A 20,493-nucleotide genomic window follows, 5' to 3' on the forward strand; every position below is an offset into this window, starting at 1 on the left:
GTTAACAACAAAATAAAAAGAAACTGTTGGGTGTGGTGGTGCACCCTGCAATCCCAGCCCTCAGGAGGCTGAGGCAGGAAAATCTTTTCCAGTGTGAGACCATCCTGGGCTACAAAGTGAGCCCAAGGCCAGCCTGAACTGCATAGTGAGACCCTGTCTCAAGGGGAAAAAAAAGGAAAGAAAAAATAAGAAACTCATAACAATGAAATAAGTGTTTTTGAAGTGAGGGGAAGCATTTTGAGGGGAATTCATGGATTGTATTGTTTGCTGTATTACACTGAAACATTCACCTCGTGTTTTGATCACCCCTTTACACCGTGCTCCAGCGCTAACGTGTCCTCCTGAGGTTTTATGTGTTAGAGGCTGGGCTTGGAAGATAATTGAATCACAAGCCTCAACTTCACCCCTGACCTGACCCCCTGGTTAGACCGTAATGTGGTGGCATCAGGGACAGATCCTGGAAACAGGAGGCGGTGGCTTCACGTGCCAGTGAGTCGTGCACGCACGACCTCGAATCCGTATCTTGTCCCTGTCTCTTTCTCTCTGCCGTAGGGTGAACGACCCTTCACGCCCCTCTGCCACACTGTGCCTGCCTTGCCACAGGCCTCAAAGCAATGCACAGCCAACCGTGGGCTGACACGTCTGAAACCATGAGCTGAAGGAAGTCTTTTCTCTGCTAAGCTGTCTTTTTCAGCTCTTTTGTCACAGTGACCAAAAGCTGACTGACACACTGGATCACAGTTAAGGGTGTTTGTTCAACAGCTTTATTAATAACAGAAATGCAAACAAAGACCGAGGGAAAGCCGGCATGTGACGCCCTGCCTAGCCCAGGCACTCAGGAGCCGGAGGCGAAGTCAGGAACTGCAGGGCGGGTGAGCCTGGTGGCCGTGCTGACCAGGTGTGTGAACCTGAGTGAGCCGCCCGGCTGACCGGGCGCACAGTAGTGGAAGGGATTTACTAGCGGCCAAGAGCCGCCCTGGGTGTGAGCGCCCTGGCGGTAGGTCTGTAGCCTGAGTGGAGTAAAAAGAGGAAAGAGGAGGGGAAAGGGAGCTGCTCACCGCAGTGCCTCTGGGGCAGTGCTGGCCTTTGCCACTGCCCGGGACTGGACGGCCCTCTCCAGGCTGCTAGCCCAGACCCTTCAGCCCCCCAACGTAGCCCCCTGGGCCCGCCCTGCAGGGAGCTCCCGGTCTGTCACCTTTGACAGAACAGTCAGCGTCTGGACGCCCTTTTGTCCTCTTCCATCCCTGACTGCAGCTGGCCAGCCTAAGCCTACCTTGTAAATATGTACTTACACATATATGAAGTATTATTATTCAAAATATATTATTACAGAAGTTATATTATTATATAAAATTGGTTTCTCTAGTGAATCCTGACTAGTGCAGATTTTGGTACTAGAAGTGACTCTAGAGAAGCAGAATTGTAAATGTGAAACTCTTTAATGGCTTCAGTGGTTCCTGGCTTTCTAATTCAATAAAACCTAAAGTTGCCATAGTCTGTCTTTCTGACAGTGCATGGAGTATCGATTCCCTATGGTGTGAATTGCTTAAAGTTATATGCAACGCAGGCATGACAGTTTAACATGTCTCCTTAGTCTACAGCTACCGATTGGGCAAATCCTTCTCCATTCCTGTCCACGTGGCCCATCTGATCCATTTGGTTATGCTAAGTTAGCACTGATGAGGTGCGAGGAGTTTAGTGGCTCCACATGTGATACTTCTGAGTGTTTCTGCAGAGTGGGAAGCACAGTGATGCTGGCTGGTGGCCCCTCGCATCTCTGGACAAGCTGGGAAAAGAAGATTATGAGCTTAATACAGAGTAATACAGGAGAATGAGGAGCTCAACATTCACATCCCAGCTCCAGACCATGAATGAATCTAGAGTTTCTAAGTGTGTGCTGACAGAGCCCACTCGCCTTTGGCCACAGGGCTAAGACCGCAGCAACTGAGACGCAGGCCCTCAGGGTTCGACTCAGAGATGCAGGGCCTCGAGGGGTGTCTGAAGTGAAGATGGAGGCTCTGGCTGGATCCCATAAAGTGGGACGGAGATGTGTGGGAGGATCCCGATGAGGCTGGGGCCACTGAGTTCCTAGACTCTAACGAGATTATTTTGCCCAAGGATGAGACTTTCCCACTCCCGCCCCAGTGGTGCTGGCCTTTCCTAGTGTCTCTCAGAAAATGACTCCTTGCTGACCAAGTGTCTCCTAACAGTTTTAAATGCTGGCAATAAAGCTACTCACATAGATACTATACAAGCATCAACTCAGGAACCAAACTAAAGACAGAAAATGAGAAGACACTTCCACAGGTTACATCCCCAGAAATCCAGCTCAACAAAGGCCAACTCGGGGAGCACTGAGGTGGAACAACCCGAAAGCCCCCCATCTGGACTCTTTGAAATGGTTTCAGTGGAACCAATGAGGTAAAGGACCAGGCTCTAGAAAAACGTCGAATCAGAAATTTCTCAGATGACCACGGACACGGTGACCGTGATGAAAGATGTCACTCTAGAGCGGATACAGATTAAAAAATAGAGGAGCTTAGGAAAATGATGGAGACCATGAATGCCCAACACAGGAAAGAAAAGGGATCCATGAGACGGATTCACACAGATGTCCAGGAGACTGAAAGTTCCACCCAGCAGAGCGAGCCAGTGTGAGGACAGAACCCAGATCTAGAAGACTGGATTATAATTAGGGATCATGGAAAGAAAGATTTCTTAAAACTAGCAAGGGACCATGAGAACTCAGTCAGCAGCTGCTGGATGATGCAGAGACGAGTAAGACTGATCAGAGTGAATGAGGAAGCAGGAAACAGTGCAAATGACAGGAGAAAAGCCGCTCACAGATGCTACGGCAGAAAGCGTCGCTGGCAGGGACAAAGAATTCAAAATGTAAGTGAGGCATGTAGGACTCCAGTTAGCCATTATCAAAAGAGAAAATCTACAGCAGGGCATATAATCGTCAAGGTTAGAAAAATTCTACACAAGAACAGAATATTAAAAGTTGTTAGAGAAAAGAAAGAAATCACCTAGAAAGGAAAGCCCATGAGACTCACAGCAGACTTCTCAACACAAACTCAGTGAAGGAGAGCTTGGAGTGAGGTATTTCAGGCCCTAAAAGAAAACAACCTCTAATCCAGACTGATGTACCCCACAAAACACCTTTTAAGTCAGGCATAGTGGTGCATGCCTGTAATCCCAGCACATGGGAGGCTGAGGCAGGAGGATTGTTGTGAGTTTGAGACCAGCCTGGGCTACAAAGTGAGTTCAAGGCCAACTTGAACTGCACAGTGAGACCCTGTCTCAAGAAAAAAAACAAAACACAACAAAACAATAACAACAAACAAAACACAAAACAACAAACTACCTTTCAAACTTGTTAGAGAAATAAGCCTTCCATGACAAAGAGCACTCTCCAAAATAGACCACCTCAGGGCTGGGGATTTACCTCAGCGGCATAAGCACCTGCCTTGCAAGCTCACAGTCATGAGTTCAATCCCTGGTACCGATTAAAAAAAAAAAAAAGAAGATCAAAATAGACCACCTCATAGATCACACTTAATTAAACGCAAAGGGATCAAATTTATCTCGTACTTGTATGATTAGACCATCATGCAATGTAACTGGAAATCAGTGGCAAAAAAACCCACAAGAACTTCATAAACACATAGAAATTAAATAACACACTCCTGAATAACCAATGGGACACAGGGGAAATTATGTCTTTTATGTATTTTTTTCCTGGCAGGTCCTTACTATGTAATTCAGGCTGCCCTTGAACTCACTATGTAGCCTAGAATGCCCTCAAACTCATGACAACCCTCCTGCCTCAGCCTCCTCAGTGCTAGAATCACTATTTCTACAAATGACTGATAATGCCAGTACAGCATACTGGAGCTTATAGGAGAAAATGCAAGATGTCCTCTAAGCAGAGTTTATAGTGGTGAATCTCTGTATCAGGAAAATAGAGCAAGCTCATATAAACAAGTTAATGTTGAACCTCAAACTTCTAGAAAAAAGAGCAGGCTAAATCAAAAGCTCGTACAAGGGAAGAAATTATAAAGATCAGATCAGAAATTAATGCAACAGAGACTAAGAAAACTGCAAAGAATCAATGAGTCAAAGAGTTGGTTCTTTGAAAGATCAAATAAAATTGAGAAATGCTTAGCCACCCTTAGAAATAAAGAAAAGAAAAGACTTCAGTCCATGCCACTAGGAATGAAAAGGGTGAACAATCCTGCAGGAATCTGGATCATCTATATCTACCTTGAGAAGTTGTATTCTAACAAGATGGAAGAAAAAGTGGAAAGATTCCTAGATATATATGAATTACCAAAGCTGAATCAAGAAGATACAAAACTTTCAAGTAAACCAGTGTCAGTCAATGACCTTGAAGATATACTTAAAAACCTGCCAACAAAGAATAGTCCAGGCCCTGATGGATTCGCTGCTGAGTTATGCTAGAAACTTAAAGAAGACTTACTTTTGCTACTTCTTATACTCTGTAATGAAAGAAAGGGAAGCAGTATTCCCAAAATCATTCCTGGGAGCAATAATTACCCTGATACCAAACCACAGACCGACCCAACCAGATGAACTACAAGACACTCTCCCTAGAATAGAGATGCAAACACCCTTAAATCTGTTGGAAAAGAGAACAGGTCGAATTCTTGAAGCCAGAGCAACAGGCGATAACTTTATGAACAAAACTCCAGTTGCACAGGAACTAGCACAAAGAATCAACAACTTGGATTTCGTCTCACTAAAAAGCTTTTGCACAGCAAGAAAAACACCAGCAGAGTGAAAAGACAACACACAATGCAAGGAAAAAGTTTTGCTGGCTGTTCCTTAAACAAAGGACTACTATCTAGAATATATGAAAGAATCAGTCCCCCAAATTTACAGACTCAGTCCAAAAATGGGCATCTGAAGTAAATCGACACTTCCCAGGTGAAGAAGTAGGAACAGCAAAGAAATATATTTTAAAAATGTTGAGCATCGTTAGGTATTCAAGAAATGCAAATTAAAACAATACTGACATTCCAGAAAGAATGGCGGGTATGAAGAAAACAACCGATAACCAGTGCTGGAGGAGCTGTGGGGAAAGGAAGCCTTCTCCACCGCTGGAAGTGCAGACTGGTGCAGCCACTGTGGAAATCAGTGTGAAGATTCCTCAAAAAGTAGGACTAGAGATTTTATTTGGCCTGCTATTCCCCTTCTGGGTATCATCCCAAAGGAATCAAAGGCATCACAGCCGGGCATGGTGACGCATGCCTGTGATTCTAGCACTGAGGAGGCTGAGGCAGGAGGGTTGTCATGAGTTTGAGGGCATTCTAGGCTACATAGTGAGTTCAAGGGCAGCTTGAATTACATAGTAAGGACCTGCCAGGAAAAAATACATAAAAGACAAAAACATTAACTCTGTAACCTGTTTGTGGCCTTTTATTTATTTTTTTATGGTACCAGGGATTGAACTCGTGACCTTATGCTTGCCAGGCAGGTGCTTATGCCACTGAGCTAAATCTTCTATAATCTGTTTGAAAAAAATGTTTAAAATTAAAAGCATTGTACCACAGTGATATACACACACCCATGTGTATAGAGGTACATTTTGTAATAGATAAATCTTGGAAACAGCCCAAGTGCCTATCAACTGAGGAATGGGTAAGGACGATGTGGGGTTTTATACACAATGGAGTACTACTCTGCCATAAAGAAGGATAAGCTTGAGACATTTTTAGCTAGCTCTCATGCACCTCGAGACCACACTCAAGTGAGGTGATAGGTACACACATGTAAGCCCTGCATTATTTCTCTGCCGTGAGAAACTAAAAGGTAAATAAGAACCAAAATGTATAATAGAGATTGTGAAATAGGAAGAAAGTGTTTAAATGGGCAGAGGAACTAGGATGCAGGGAGAGGAAAAGAAGGGAAAAGTAAAAAAAAAAAATGGAAACAAAGCCTTTGTAAATAAGGAAGGGAAGAGGTGTTGAAAGACAGGCAGAAAATGGGAAAAAATAAATCAAGGACTATCATGTACAGGTATGGATTGTCTATGAGTAAAGTGATCATCATATGTACCTAAAATATACTTAACTAGTAAAGAGAAACAGAAACAAGCAAAGCCCCGTGGTAGCTCATGCTACTTGTAGTATCAGTACTTGGGAGACTGAGGCAGGGGGATTGCTGCAAGTCTGAGACGAGCCGAGGCTACACAGTAAATTGAAGGAGAGCCTAAACTATATAGTGTGACCCCCTAAAAAGTGTCTAAGAAAAAGCCCAGCAGGACCTGTGGAAGTCAGTTGATCAGTAGAGTTTTAGCAAAGGTCTGGCTCACGGTGGGCCCGGCAAGTCCCCAGATTCACCTTGTAGTCATGTCCCTGTTTCGGAGTGCATGTTTGGGACAGATACACACTTAGCTCCTCACAAACCCTCACAGCGGTTCCCTAACCTGTATGGGAGGGATTACAGCTGGAGAGGCCAAGTGTAAGCCGCCAGTAGAGCTGCCTGTCTCCTGGTGAAATAGTTAACCAAACACAACCCGCAGCTCTGGAGGGACTGCAGAGGTTGGGGCCGCTCTGAAGGACTTGGGGAAGCAGGGGTGACGGTCCCCCCCACGTCCCCGTTTAATTATCATGTTTGGCCAGCACAGAAGATGGCTCGGTCCTGGAGAACGATGCTGGGTTACCATAAACTAGATCAGGTGATGGCTCCTCTTGCAGCTGCTGTACCAGATGTGGCTTCCTTGCTTGGGCAGATTAGCACGTCTCCTGGCACCTGGTGTGCAGCCGTGGATTCGATGATTGGTTCTTCCCCGAACCTATTTGCTTCCAGCTGGCAAGGCCAGCAGTACCCCTTCCCTGTCCTACCTCAGGATTATCCTGACTCTCCGGCCCCACGTTGGACTCAGTTTGCAGGATCTTGTTCACCTTCGTCTCCTACAAGGGCTGTTACCTTGACGGTGTTATGCTGATTTGACCAAATGAGCAGGAGGCAGCAACTGCTTTGGAGTTATTGGTCAGCATTCAGGAGTCGGAGGTCTGTCTCGCTCTGAAATTCCCAGGAGTCCAGTGGTGTGGGCTGTGCAGAGGGATCCCTTTGGAGGTAAAGGTAAGTTATTGCATTTGTGTAACCAAGAAAGAGGCACGATGTCTGGTGGGCCCGTTAGGATTTGGAGACAAAGCACTCCTCACTTAGGTGTGTTATTCCAGCCCATTTACCGGGCGACTCAGAAAGCCGCTAATTCTGAGTGGGGCCCAGAACCAGAGAAGGCTCTGCAACAGGTCTGGGCTGCTCTGCAGGCTGCCATCCCACTGGGGCCCTGTGACCCAGCAGACGCATGTACTTGAAGTGGCAGAGGCAGGTAGAGATGCTGTTTGCTCTCCATCAGGCCCCTGTAGGTGGAGGCCGTTAGGATTTTGGAGCAAGGCTCTGCCATCATCTGCAGACACCTGTTCTCCCTTTGAAAAATAGCCGCTGGCCTGCCACTGGGCCTTAGGGGAACTGAACACTGGACCATGGGACGCCAGGTTACCACGGGAGCAGAGTTGGCTGTCACAAGCTGGATATTATCTGATCCACTGGATTATAAGGTTGTATGTGCACAGCTACAGTCTGTTCTTAAATGGAAATGGTATACACGTGATCAAGCCAGAGCAGGTCCAGAAGGTTCAAGTAAGTTCCGTGAAGAAGATGCCCAGATGCCCACGGCTCCTCCTCCTGCCTTCTGTCTCCTAGCACCCACCTATGGCCTCGTGGTGTGTACTGTACAGTCAGCTGTTGGAGGAAGAGAAGGCTCGCGCCTGGCCTATGGATGGTTTTGCAAGAAATGAGTGGAAATTGGTGACAAAGATGTTTACAGAAGGGGGATGGGGGTAGACATGTCCATGTGAGCAAAGTGTATAAAGCTGTTTGTGGCCCAAACAAATCTAAGTACAACAAAAAGCTACCCAAAGTGACCTCAGCAGAAGAGCACTCCAATAATCACGTGGGTGGGATGGCCCATTCTGTAGGTAGCAGTCAACTCGCTTCTCCACCCACCCGTCACTGCCCAGTAGGTTCGTGGACACAGTGGCCATGGCCGCAGGGATGGAGGTCATGCGTAGGTTTAGCAACATGGACTCCCACTCACTGAGGGTGATCTGGTACAGGCTCTGCAGAACGCCCAGTGTCCAGCAGCAGAGGCCAACACTGGGTTCCAGATATGGCACCATTGCCCCGGGTGATCAGTCTGCGAGCTGGTGGCAGGCTGATTGTACTGGAGCCCTTCCGTTACGGGAAGGGCAGAGCCTCATCCTCCTGCACAGACACTGTTTCTGGGGACGGATTTGCTTTCCTTGCGACCCCTGGAATCTCAGTACTGGACTACAAGGAAGAGCAGCTCGTCACAGCTGTGTCACCTGGACTGAAGCTGTTCAGTGAGTGAAAGCACAGTAGAGAGAACGACGGACTGTGATCACCATTAATTTGCCATCTGTAACCACAGGCGCAAGGCTTATAGTTATATAATAAAATCTAAAACAAATTTTAAAATAGCCCCTCAGTGGAGTGATTCTGCCCTCAGGAAAGAAAATCTAAAAGGGATAAGAGGAAAAACTAGAGAAATAAAAGAAGAGAGAGATTAGAAGCAAGGCTGAAGAGCAAAGGAGGATGAGCCAAGCTCAGGATACCGGTGGAGAAGACAGGACAGAAAGAAAGAAGGGAAATAAAACCTGGCGACCAGGAAGCAGAGAGAGAAAGGAGGCCCAGGAGGGGAAGGCACTCCGGGTCCCACCCGGCGCCAGCCTTTTCTCCTCGGCTGCACTTCCTGAAGCACACTGCCTTGTAGGGTTCCCGTGACGCCCCGCCACACTGAGGATCAAACCCGGGCCTCTGCGTGCCAGGCAAGTGGTCCAGGCAGAGCCAGAGGCCGGAGCATGTTGCCATTCTCTGTTTTCTTGAGACAGAATCTCCCTGTGTACTCCAGGCTGGCTTCCAACTCATGATCCTTGGCCTCCGCCCACCGGGCGCCGGGCTGGGGTTACGGGACTGCGTGCCAATACACCTGCTTAGCCCACTTTTCATAGAGTAGAACATGCACTTCTGCACTGTTAGAGAAAGTAAACATGAAGAAATCATCTTGGAGACAGCGTATGAACAGCTGAGTGCCACGTGGAAATGCCACTGCCTGGCCCGAACATTCTGCGTGTGCAGAATTCTACTCACAAGCAGGGAGACTGCACCCACAAATGAAAACCTGCTGAGGTTACTTCAGAGCTCCCGAGGGCCCGGGATGGTGGTGGTTACCTGTAAACCCGGCTACTCGGGAGGGTGAAGCAAAATAGCAAGTTCCAGGCCGGTCTGGGCGAGTTAATGAGACCTTGGCTTGCAATTAACAAATAGAAAGGCTAAGGATGTAGCTCAGAGGTAAAGTGCTTGCCGAGCATGCGTAACGCTCCAAGTTCAATGCCTGGTGCAGCAAAATAGACAGACACATAATTGGAGAAGAAAAGTAACCCAGAGGTCTAATCTGGAGAGGGGTAGCTCAGTGATAGAACATGTGCCTAGCGAGTGCGACGCCCTGGTTGCGGTCTCCAGCACCACGAAAACAAATGCATGAATAGAATAAACCAGAAAGAAATCTTCCCTTTGGGATACTGATTTTAAAAGCCAACAGATGAGTCACGTGTGAGGCTGCACCTGCAAGCTCAGCACTCACTGTGAGAGCCCGAGGCAGGAGAGTCACAGGTCTGAGCTGCGCCTGGGCACCTTAGGGAGACACTGCTGAGGAGAAGGGCTGGGGATACCGCTCGCGCAGAGCACTTAGATCTCCAGTACAGAAAACAAAAAGCAGCTGAGTTTGAAATAACCACATAAAAACTCATTTTCCTTTTCAGGTTGCACATTCTACCCTTTAAGAATGAATTCTACCCTGGGCATGGTGGCACATGTCTGTAATCCCAACACTGGGGAGGCTGAGGCAGGAGGATCACTATGAGTTCCAGGCCAGCCGGGGCTACAGAATGAGACCCTGTCTCAAAACAAACAAACCAAAACAAAAAAGAATGAGTTCTACATGCAGTTTACAAGGAAGTGAAGTAGGGATGTTTCACAGTTAGAGGTAAAGTTACCTGTAAAGAGGTTAGAGGTTACTTACGATTACATTAATCGTATCTCTGTATACCTGACCTTCACTCCTAAAGTACTATCGTTAGTATATTTTGTCATTCTGCCTAACTCATTACCATCTTCCAAATAGAATCAAACTTGGCTTATCATGTGTGAGAATTTGAGTTCAATCTCTAGCACCGAACAAACAAAAAATGAAAAAGAAATCAAACTCCTTAGCATGACCTGGTCTCTGGAAGGTGCAGCATCATTTCCTCTCTGTCTCTGTCTCTGTCTCTTTGAGACAGAGTCTTGCTATGTAGCTCAGACTGGCTTCGAATTCTTGGAGATCCTCCTGCCTCAGCCTCCCGAGTGTTGGGATCATAGGTGTGCACCAACACGCCTGGCTCACGTATCTCTCTGAATTTTACACGTCATTCTTTCATGCTTAGAAAAAGCCATCCTTCTTTTCCTTCCCGAGGAGTTCTCAGAAGCATGAGTTCTTTTAGGAATCCTGTCGAGCCCACGCCCGCAGGCTTTGCCTGTCCTCCACTGCAGCTTTCTCTGTGGTAGCACTGAGCACCCGACTTCCTCTTCGCACAGAGAGGTACTGGAGCCGGAAGCTGTGGTGGTGGCCTCTTGGTTCAGCAGCTTCCTGACTGCAAAGGAGAACTGAGCAGGAGGACAGGAGGACAGGAGGACAGGAGGACGCAGGCCGGCCAGGGCCGCGGGGCAGCAGCAGAGCCCGCTCACCACGGTAAGGCGGGCGGAGGCCCAGGCCCAGGCAAGGAGCCCAAGAAGGGAGCAGGGGAGTCGTGCGGGCCCAGGGGCGCGGCTGGGCACACCCACGGGCAGGGGTGCAGTGCCAGGTGCGCAGCGCAGGCGGGGCCGGCACCCGGTGGCCGGGTTTCCTGCCCACCGTGTCCTGCGTCCCAGCACCCGAGGCTGCCTGCTGGGCCGGCCGGGCCCTGACCGCGCTGTGGCTCAGCCCTGTGGCCCTGCGCAGGGCGTCCCCAAAGCTCCCTGCAGAGTTCTTGGGTGGGAAACCTGCCCTCCCCCTCTGCAGAGCGTGCACTTTTCACCAAATCTCACAGGGCACTTTGGGGTAGGTCGCGGTGGTGGTTAGTGCTCTGCCTGGTACTGTACATGTTTGGATGTGGCCTGCTTTTTCTACTCTAGAGAAAGATTACCGCGAGGAAACTGCCCTGGCTTCACTCAGTGGAAGAACCACGGTCACGTGTGCATGCATGCGTGTGTGGGCGCGTGTGTAGAAATGTCTTTGGGCCCCTTCTGCGCATTGGTTGTGTTTCTCACCACTTCAGATTCGTGTTAGTCTTTATTTTTGCTAATGGGAATGTTGACTTAGAAAAAACAATGATGCAGAACCCAAAATTTTAATCCAGGTTGTTGAAAGAAAAAAACAAAAACAAAAACAAAAACAAAAACAAAGGAAATGCATATATAATAATCCATTAAAGTTAGTCTAAAAACAATCTGCATTCTTCTAGGCGAGACAGGTTTTTGCTGTAGCTGTCCTGGTTGCTTGCTATGTAGCTTTGATGTTTTGTATGTCTTGGAATTTGAAATTAGAAATCAGTGTGGCAGTTGTGCCTGGATCCTCTGATTGAATCATGATTCATTATAACTAAGACATGATGGTTTTTCCAAAAGTATCCAAGTTTGCCAGAGTGAGCATTCCCATCTGTCAATAATTATGTTTTTATTTATCTTAGAATGAACAAAAAGTAAAGGAGAATTTACTGAAACTATTCATAGTTCTAGTGCTGAGGTACCCAATACCATAGCCATTAGTTACATACTGCTATTTAATTCTTGGACTGTAGCTATTCTGAATTGAGATGTACTACAAGTGTAAGAAATATATGCTGAGTTTTGAAGTCTTAGTTAAAAAACATAAACGACATAAAAAGACATCTTTGTATTGATGGATATTAAGAGGGTAATATTTTTGATATAATAGGTTAGAAAATTTATTAAAAGCTAACTTCGCATATTTCTCTTTAGAAAATTTAAATTTATTTTGTGATTGGCATTACATATCTGTAGGATAGCACTGAATTATTATATGCTATAATTTAGGTACTTTCACTATAAAAAGATTGCCAGGAAGCTGTGGGAAAAATCCACTATAATAATAGAGGCAAATTATGAATGGTCTACTATGCTTTAGACATTGAGATTTTTACATGACCTATTTGCTTTGTCCTAAATATTATTAGATAGGTCTTATTCTTACTTTATGACAAGTAGGCTGGAACTCTAAGAGGTTGAAGAAAATTGTGCCTAGGCCAAGTGTGCAAAATGACAATGTGCAAAATGAACCCACCTTTACCTGGCCCCAGAGATCTTCCCTTTCCACTTTTTCCTTCTCAGAGACCGGCACTGTATGCTACAAGAGACCCTAGTGCCAGTCGTGACTGCAAGGACTCACCAGACTGTTACTGCAAAATAAAATTGCTTTTGGTTTTTTACTTGAATGAAAATAACATGTGAGTTCCTGCATGCAAAATTATCAGGGAAAACTTTCCCATGGTTCCCCTCCCCCACATCATCCCAGCTAGGAACCACGGTTGTTTATTAATGCCTGAGAATCCATCAGCTTCTCCTCAGGGCTTGACAGAAGAGTGGACACTCAAATACACTCTTGAGGGTGGTGGCCACCTCACGGCTGCTCCAGACAAGAGCGACTCAGCGGTGGCTGTTTCTTTTTACCTCCTCCTCCGTCTCCCCACTTCCTTTCCTCCCTTGCTTTCTTTTCTAGTGTGGGGGCTGGACCCAGGGCCATTGTACTAAGCTACATCCCCTGCCCTTATCTATTATTTTTTTTAAGACAGAGTCTTGCTACATGGGTAAGTTGCCCAAGTTTGGGCCCCAACTTGCAATCCACCCACGTCTGTATTCGTGCTTCTATTGCTGTGTAACAAATGAAGGCAGGCTAAGCCGGCTGAAGCCACACATGTTGATGAGTTACACACTCTGTGGGTTACAAGTTCAGCCCACAGCATCGCACGCTTGGCAGCAAGATGTTTTCAAGTCCAGGTTTCATTTGGAGGCGCTGGAGCAAAGATCAGCTTCCGAGGTCTTTCTTCTTGGCAGAATTCAGTTCCCCATGGACACAGGACTGAGATCTGTTTCTTTTTGGGCTGTCAGCCAGGGCCACTCCTGCTCCTCCAGGCTGTGCGCATTTCTAGCTGCGGCCCCACCCCCACCTTCTAGTCTGCTTCCCAAATCAATTCCTTTCATGCTTCGAATCTGACTTCTTCTTTTGCCCCTAGCAGGATAAAATTCTCCACTTTCGTGGGCTCGTGTCCTTCGAGCAGGCCCACCTGGATTACCTGGCTGCACCTGGAGACTGATGCAGGGACTGTTAGGGGAGAGGCAGGGACATTTGTAACAGGCTGCTCACCAGGGGCCAGCATGGTCTAGGCAAGCACAGGTGTGCTAGCACAGTCACAGAGACGGGAGCAAGGTGCCAGAGCCCTCCTCGCTATTTGAGTTATTCGTATTATTTTTGCCACACTGGGGATTGAACCATGACCTCCAGACTGATTTGAGATGAGGGTCTTGCTTGGGCTTGAACTCCTCCTGCCTCAGTCTCCCAAGCATGTGGGATTTCAGTACGTGCCACCATGGCTGGTTCCAGCTACTTAGTTAGCAGTAGGGACAAAAGCACAACTGAGTCACTCAGATGCAGTTAAGCCTTGCAGATGGAATGTAAAGTATCCTGGTTTGGTACTTTCCCCTCCTTCCAACTTTACCCCCAATTTTTACACAGCTTTGGGGACAGCAGGTAGACTTGTGTGCCAACAGAAAGTGGAACCATTTGTGTCCTTCCTGTTATAAGGGCACCAGTCTCCAGGGGCGTGCGGACCACTGCACGCTCTGGGGCTGGAGCCCCAGTGAAGCATGCAGCCTGCGCCCGGACTTCCTAACAGGTCCTGGAGCTGGTTCTGCTGGTCCTGCGGGCCTGGCAGCTGCAGGAGTGTGCTCTCTCGTGACTGCCGGGTTTTGAGGAGGTTTTGAGGAGGCACGGCTAGTGCGGGTGCCACGCTTGGTTTCCTGCCTTTTGCACTGGCCTCCCCACTCTGCAGTGCCAGTCCGAGGCCCCTCCTGCCAGGCACCTCCCAGGCGCCTCCCTGAGCCTTCGCCTGAGCCTTGCGCTTTCTCCCCAGCCACGGAGTCTCTGTCTTTGCTGCCGTAATTGCCTGCCCTTAGGTTTCTTTTAGCTGACTCATGTTTCCAAGTTGAACAAACTGCAACATCTTCCCTGACACAGGAGGAAAATCTGTAGAAATCTGTATTACTTGCTGCGCATGTGGGAATTGCAAGAAGAAAGAAAAAAGGGAAAATTTGTGCTGTCTGGTGGTCTCTAGCCTGACATAGCAGATGCCCCGGACTTTCTCCTCTTCCTTAGTATCTGTCTCCAGAGGCAAAATTTAGTACGTTTCTTATGGTTTCCTTTTCTTTTTTTAACTGAGGGACAGACAACAATGCAGTTAGATCGTGGACTGTGTGTTGAAGCTGTGCATACCTTAATTCTCTCTCTCTCTCTCTCTCTCTCTCTCTCTCTGTCTCTGTCCCCTTACGAGTGAGTGACTTCCCACAACACCTGGACAGAGATGTGTGCCTGTTAGCTTGGAAGCCACCTCCTCTCTCTCAACAGCAGACCACCTTCTTCCCCCGAGGCCCATCTGGAGTATCTTTCCCTCCCAGACACCTTTTTCTGACCCACTGAGACCTCTGACATCTCTCCTTGGCATTCACAAGCCTACTGTGTCTTATTAGTCAAACACTGCCTTTTGCAAAAAGACAAAGGCCTGGCTTTCTGTGGAGCTTTCCCACAGTGCTTGGTTTGCTACCTGGCAAGCAGAGGACATTCAGTGCATACTTGTGGTTTGATGAGTACCAAGGGTCAGCTCTAGGTAGAAGAAAAGGCAGTGCTTGGCTTTTCTTGGGTTCCCATTCAATTTTTGGCCCCTTCAGTGACAGAAAAGGCCTTTTTCCTAATTTCCATGTGCCTTCTGATATTTCTCAGTCTCCTCAGATCACAATTCATGTGTCATGTTTCTCATTACTAACTTGACTAATTTGCTAAGATGTTTGATGTCTGCCATTGGGTTGTATATTGTCTTATTTTTTTTCTATCTTCAAAAGCACCCAAGGCAGATCATGTGAAGTGTCCACAGCTTGACACAGAACTTAGGGCTTCTTCTCTGCACATCATGCACTTTGTATAATTAGGAGTGGCCATGTAATTTATCATAGAAACCTGAACAGAATTGAGTATGAAAGGAGGCACGAATAGCTGCTAAGTCAGGACTAGAGATGCCCTCCACAGACCAGGAAGTATGGTCACATGACTTAAAAGTAGGCGCGCATTACATGTTTGTCGCTTTTTGTTCAACCGTGAAGCTGTTTTAGGTCTGGGCCTTATTTTTCACTTCCTTTGTTGTCTAGAACTGTGTCTAGCACATTGTGGTGATAGAGAAAATGGTCGTGCCCCTTTAAAAATGTTCACTGAATTGAACACGTTTTTTTTTTTTTTTCTTTCCAAATCCATTTTATTGAAGGATAAAAAGAAAAAAATGAAGAAAAAACCCTACAATTTAATTTCACTACACATTGATTGGGGGCCACAATGGTACACATACTGTGCCTTGTCATCCCCGAATTATTCACCCGGAGCACAGGGCATCTGCATTCAATTGTCCAAACAGGACCAGTGCAAATCTTTCTCTTCAGTGAACTCAGAGAAATCAGTAGTACAACTACCTCAACTATTTTTATTTACATACACATTTTTTTCTTTCAGCTTGTCACACTAATGAGACAATACGAGGTTCACACGTGTGAACACTAGTTCTTTTTTTTTTTTTTTTGTCTTTTTCATTTTTATCGGTACCAGGGATCGAACTCACGACTGCCTGCTTGCAAGGCAGGCGCTTATGCCGCTGAGCTAAATCCCCAGCCCTGAACACTAGTTCTTGATGCAGAACGCAAACAGTACCATTTGGGCCCCTGTATGAGGCGTTTTCTCATATTACTATGAATATACAGCAATGAGCTTAATTATATACTTGTGTAAAGATAATAGCTAGCATTTCCTCACCAGCTCTTAGCCTGTGCCAGCCCCAGGGCTAAGAACTTTGAGTTTTCTCCTTGATTTCTCACAACAGCCCTTGAGGTAGGGAACACTGTCAGTCCTGCTAGGAGAAAGGAAGGTCAAAGAAACTTTGCTCAGAATCCTCTACCTAATTGTGAAGCAGAGTTTGGACTGGAATTCTGGGCTGATTCCATATACTGTCTCTACATGTGGTAAAATGGCTGATTCCAAGTTTTCGAAAGGAGTTTTTAAAAAATATATTAATAGCATACTTTTAGAAAAACCCACTTAAGATTTTAAAAGGATAATTTAAGTAAAAAAAATTTGCAGAATCAGACCAGTGTGAGTTACATGAATGCTTTTCCATGAGCTCTTAAGTGATGATTAGCCGTTGGCATGTTGCTGCCTGTTGTCTGAGGTGTGAAAGCTTTCACTTGTTATGGATTAGTGTACAAAACAAGTTTCTTTTGTACTGCAACAGTTGGTTTCACTTATCAGCATTTCAATGTATACTATCTGTATAAATTGTGAAGTTAGCTAATTTCTACCCTTGTCTTTTGGAGCAAGATTATAATTAGTAACACCTGTAAGACAGTACAGAGCCATCATATTATTGACCCTAGAAAAAATTTTAAATTATTAATATTTTTAATTAAAACTACATTTTGATATTCATGAAAGCTACTGTCGAGCAATTGTGTAAAGAACAATATAATTTTATTATCAATTCAACTGTAAGGCAAAATCTGTAGGTTTAAATTGTTTTGAATCATTAGGGATAAAATTAAATATGTAAGGAGATTGTGTTATGAATATAACACTGAGCAATTAATTATGCACCTATACCCATACTATACTCGTGTATGATTGAATGGAATTGTGTCCTTGACTTTCTACTGATGAAAAGGTATCAGTAGAATAGCTATAGCAACTTAAGTTAGATCACTGCTGTTCAATCATGTATCATGGGCTTTTTTATAAACAAAAAAATTTAAAAATTTGGTCACATAATGAATTTTATCATTTATGGCTAAATGGTAGAAAATAGTAAGCCATTTGAACCCAATGTGATTACATTTTTAATTCAGAGAAAGGAATACAAGTCCATATATCAAGATCAGCAATTTTTTCTTTTTTTGCCGTAGGAAATTTTTAGAAATATGCCTGAGTATCAAATCAATAAATTTCTACCCTATCATATTATTCCTATTCAGTGAAATAAGGTATCACAATACCACTGGTCAAAAACTGCATTAAATGTCATATCAATGGTTATCACTGAACTTAGGGTAACTGGAAAATTAAAATGTTTATATGATGCAGGTTAGGGTCTTACAATTAGCTGGCAGGTATTGGAATAGAGAAAATTTAATTTTTTAAAGAAAATTTGAAATTTAAAAAATGACTTTTTAATTTTTTTGCTTTATGCTTTTTATTATCCCAGGGAAGGTTTTTCATTTTTCATTTCTAGGCACTTGGGGCGTCTCAGTTGAACAGAACACACAAAAATCCTAACTTCTGTGGGGGGAGCCAGACATTAAGAGATGGGCACAGGGAATAAATAAATGATAGACCGCTGCAGTGTGTGAAAGGTCTTGAGTAGGACTGCTGGTTGGTGTGGAGCTGCAGGGTGATGTGGTGCGGACTAACGATCAGCATTAAGCAGCAGTTTGTACGAGGATGACCAAGTGTGAAGTCGGTAATGGGGAAGAAGGTTCCAAATCCGACGCAAAGCAACGCATCTGGAACATTCAAGCACCAATGCGCAGTTAGAGACTGACCATGATTCTTAAAAGGAAAAAGCAAATCCAAGGACTCTGCGGGCCACTAAATACCTCCGCTTCTACCGTGAATGCTGGTTGGTTCTGATCGGCTGGGACGCGAGCAGACCTTCCCCGTGGGGGGGGGGGAACTCTCCCTGTTGCCTTGACAACAAACTCGCTTTGCCGGCGGGCCGGCGGGCCATTTGGGACGTCGCTGTATGCTGCCCAGAGCCCATGAACGACGCAGAGGACCCTAATGCGATTCGAAGGAACAACCGTCGAGCTTTCCCGGCAGCCGAGATCAAAGTGAGGACGAGCGGACGCGGAGGACCTGGGGTCGCCGGGCCGCCGCCCAGGGGCTGGAAGGCCGCCCGCTAGTCCCGGGGCTCGGTCCGCGGTGCTGGAGTCCCCGGCCCGCACTACGTCCGGCGTCTGGGCTGCGAAGTTTTACGCGCGCGACCCAACCCAGGGGTCTCTCGAGTCGGTGGCGGCGGTCACAGTGTCGCTGGGCACACACAGTCCTCCCGCTGCCGGCGCGGGGCGGAGGCTCTCGGCCTCGGGCTGGCGAGAGGTTGATTCGATCTTTGTGATAGTGGAACGCTGTCAAATAGGTGACCAGGTCTCGCGGGCCGCCATCTTCCCGCTCTCCCGCCAGGCCGCGCGCGCGGGGTCTCGCAGCCCACCCGCGGGTCGTCCTCAGGAGGCGGGGCGGGGCCGCGCCTCTCGAGCCTCTGCTCTGCGCACGCGCGCTGCCTGTAGCTACGCCCACCGGCGGGGGGCGGGGCCAGGAAGCGGCGAGCGCGCCGGGGAGCACAGCTGCGGGTGTGGGGCTGGCAGGAGCCGTGGTGCCGGGGCCGTGAGCGGCTGCGGCCGGGGTAGGCTGTGAGACAAAGGCGAGGGTGAGTGCAGCGCCGGCCCCGGGCCGCTTCTCCGCGGCCTTCGGGTCAGGGGCCGCAGCCCCACAGTTCCGCAGCCCCGCACGGCGGCTCGGCCCGGCCCCTCCCGACGCGCGCTGCGGGCAGTGGGCTGCGGTCGCGGCCGCACGGGGCTCCATTCTCAGGTCCGGGCGCTGTCCTGCGGCGCTCGGAGCTGGCTCGGCTGGCTTCCTTGTCCGCTTGGCGGGGCCCGCGCGGCGCTCGGAGCGGGCTGCGGGTGGCGGGGGCGGCGCAGCCCCGAGCCGCTGACGAGGACGGCGCGCCCCTCCCCCGGCGCGGGCTCGGCGGCGCGGGAGGCCTCAGGTGCGGCTCGGCCCGCGCCCCGCGGCCCTGGACGGGCCTGACCCGGCCCGGGGTGGGAGCCCGGGCTCCGCCTTGGCGCGGCAGCCACTCGTACAGGTTGTTTCCCGGCGCCGGTCGCCGCGGTGAGTGAGGGCGGTGACGGGCGTGGCAGGTAGCGGCCCGCTGACGTCGCGGCCGCCGCTGCGGGGCTGCCTGGCCAGCCAGTCGTTGACGGCGCGGTGTACCGGTACCGGCGAGCGTCCGGGGCTCTCGAGCGGCGGATCACCGGGCCTGAGCCACCAGTGTGACAGCGCGGCGGGCCACTCTGGCGTGCGGTGCGGTGAATGAATGGATACCGAAACGGCGGGCAGGGCTGGCCTCTCGTTTGTTGAGATTGGGGCTCGCCCTCTTGGCAGGTTGGGGAGAAAGAGGCAGAAAACCGCTGGGAGACTTACGTACTTATTTCTGTCAAACAAATGCAGGTATATTGGTGAATATAGTTACTAGGGTCACAAGCAATGCATTCGAAACGTGAAGTGTTTCATTGTAAAAGTTGGTGTGTGTGCAATTTTTGTTTCTTAAAAAACTGGCCTGATTTCTGATTTTTTTTAAAATGGAGAAATTTATTGGAGAACAGGGATAGAGAATAGGGATAGCTCTTGAGGGACGAGAGGGGTCCCGGATGGTTGCCTCTCCTTTTATTTTTTAAAATAATGGAGATGATGAAAAGGGAGTTTGGAAATTGCATGGTGAGGCTGAGCTTTCTGTTTCGTTATGAGTAAAGACACGTACTTGCTTTTCAGGGACTGTGACTGGCATGGTCTTGAGTTTTTCACGTTTGTTTTTTCGTTCTGGGGATTGAACCCAGGGTCCTCCTACTGTAGCATCTGCCCGGTCAGCCCTTTAAAATTATTATTAATATTACTTTTTTTTTTTGTATTTTGAGGAAGGATCTCATCAAGTGTCTAAATTGTCCAGGGGACACTTAAATTTAAATTTATTACGATTTTCCTGCTTCAGCCTCCAAGAATGCTTGGATTACAGGTAATCCACTACACATTGCTATGGAGTATCTTTTGAGTCAGGGAGAGTTTTGAACTACGGGCTGTTGGGATGGGAAATATAGTGTTGCGTTAATCTAATTAACAACATCACTTACAGGTACTTGGTAAACTATTTTGTGCTTCGAGGGATGTATCTTGGAAGTCGAGATTCTAGAGACAAATAAAACCTAGTTAAATCCTTTTCTAAAACTCAGGTCAAAAGTTCTTACTGGCGATGTGGTGGGTAGAGGCTTCTTAAG

At 47.5% G+C, this 20,493-nt stretch overlaps 2 protein-coding genes across 4 annotated transcripts in view; one reads left to right on the forward strand and one right to left on the reverse strand.

The window, feature by feature from the left end:
- Positions 1 to 10,696: 10,696 nt before the first annotated feature.
- Cdc42se2 (CDC42 small effector 2) overlaps positions 10,697 to 20,493 on the forward strand; it is a 101,454-nt gene continuing 91,657 nt past the window's right edge. Inside the window, exon 1 of one of the 3 annotated variants that reach the window (XM_013146740.3) lies at positions 10,697 to 10,843. The gene's annotated coding sequence lies outside the window, so the exon portion shown is untranslated. Of the gene's footprint in view, positions 10,844 to 18,735; positions 18,873 to 19,218; positions 19,334 to 20,493 lie in introns of those variants that run through there. The other 2 variants (XM_063230579.1, XM_023562736.2) reach the window with 2 other exon arrangements.
- Positions 15,651 to 19,310, reverse strand: LOC134471576 (dapper homolog 3-like). The gene is made up of 2 exons (XM_063230578.1): positions 18,046 to 19,310; positions 15,651 to 17,952 (listed from the first exon to the last, which is right to left on the reverse strand). Exon 1 carries the CDS (start codon positions 19,025 to 19,027, stop codon positions 18,275 to 18,277), a length of 753 nt encoding a protein of 250 aa, XP_063086648.1. The 5' UTR covers positions 19,028 to 19,310; the 3' UTR covers positions 15,651 to 17,952; positions 18,046 to 18,274.

The sequence above is a fragment of the Cavia porcellus genome, unplaced genomic scaffold (assembly GCF_034190915.1).
Source record: "Cavia porcellus strain 051 isolate PalLab524CR breed Dunkin Hartley unplaced genomic scaffold, mCavPor4.1 scaffold_19, whole genome shotgun sequence".
Classification (NCBI taxonomy): Eukaryota; Metazoa; Chordata; class Mammalia; order Rodentia; family Caviidae; genus Cavia; species Cavia porcellus.

What these genes read in the sequence shown, in the direction of transcription:
- LOC134471576 (XM_063230578.1), bottom strand. Translation starts at nt 19,027, where the DNA reads ATGGAGCCCCGTGCGGCCGCGACCGCAGCCCACTGCCCGCAGCGCGCG.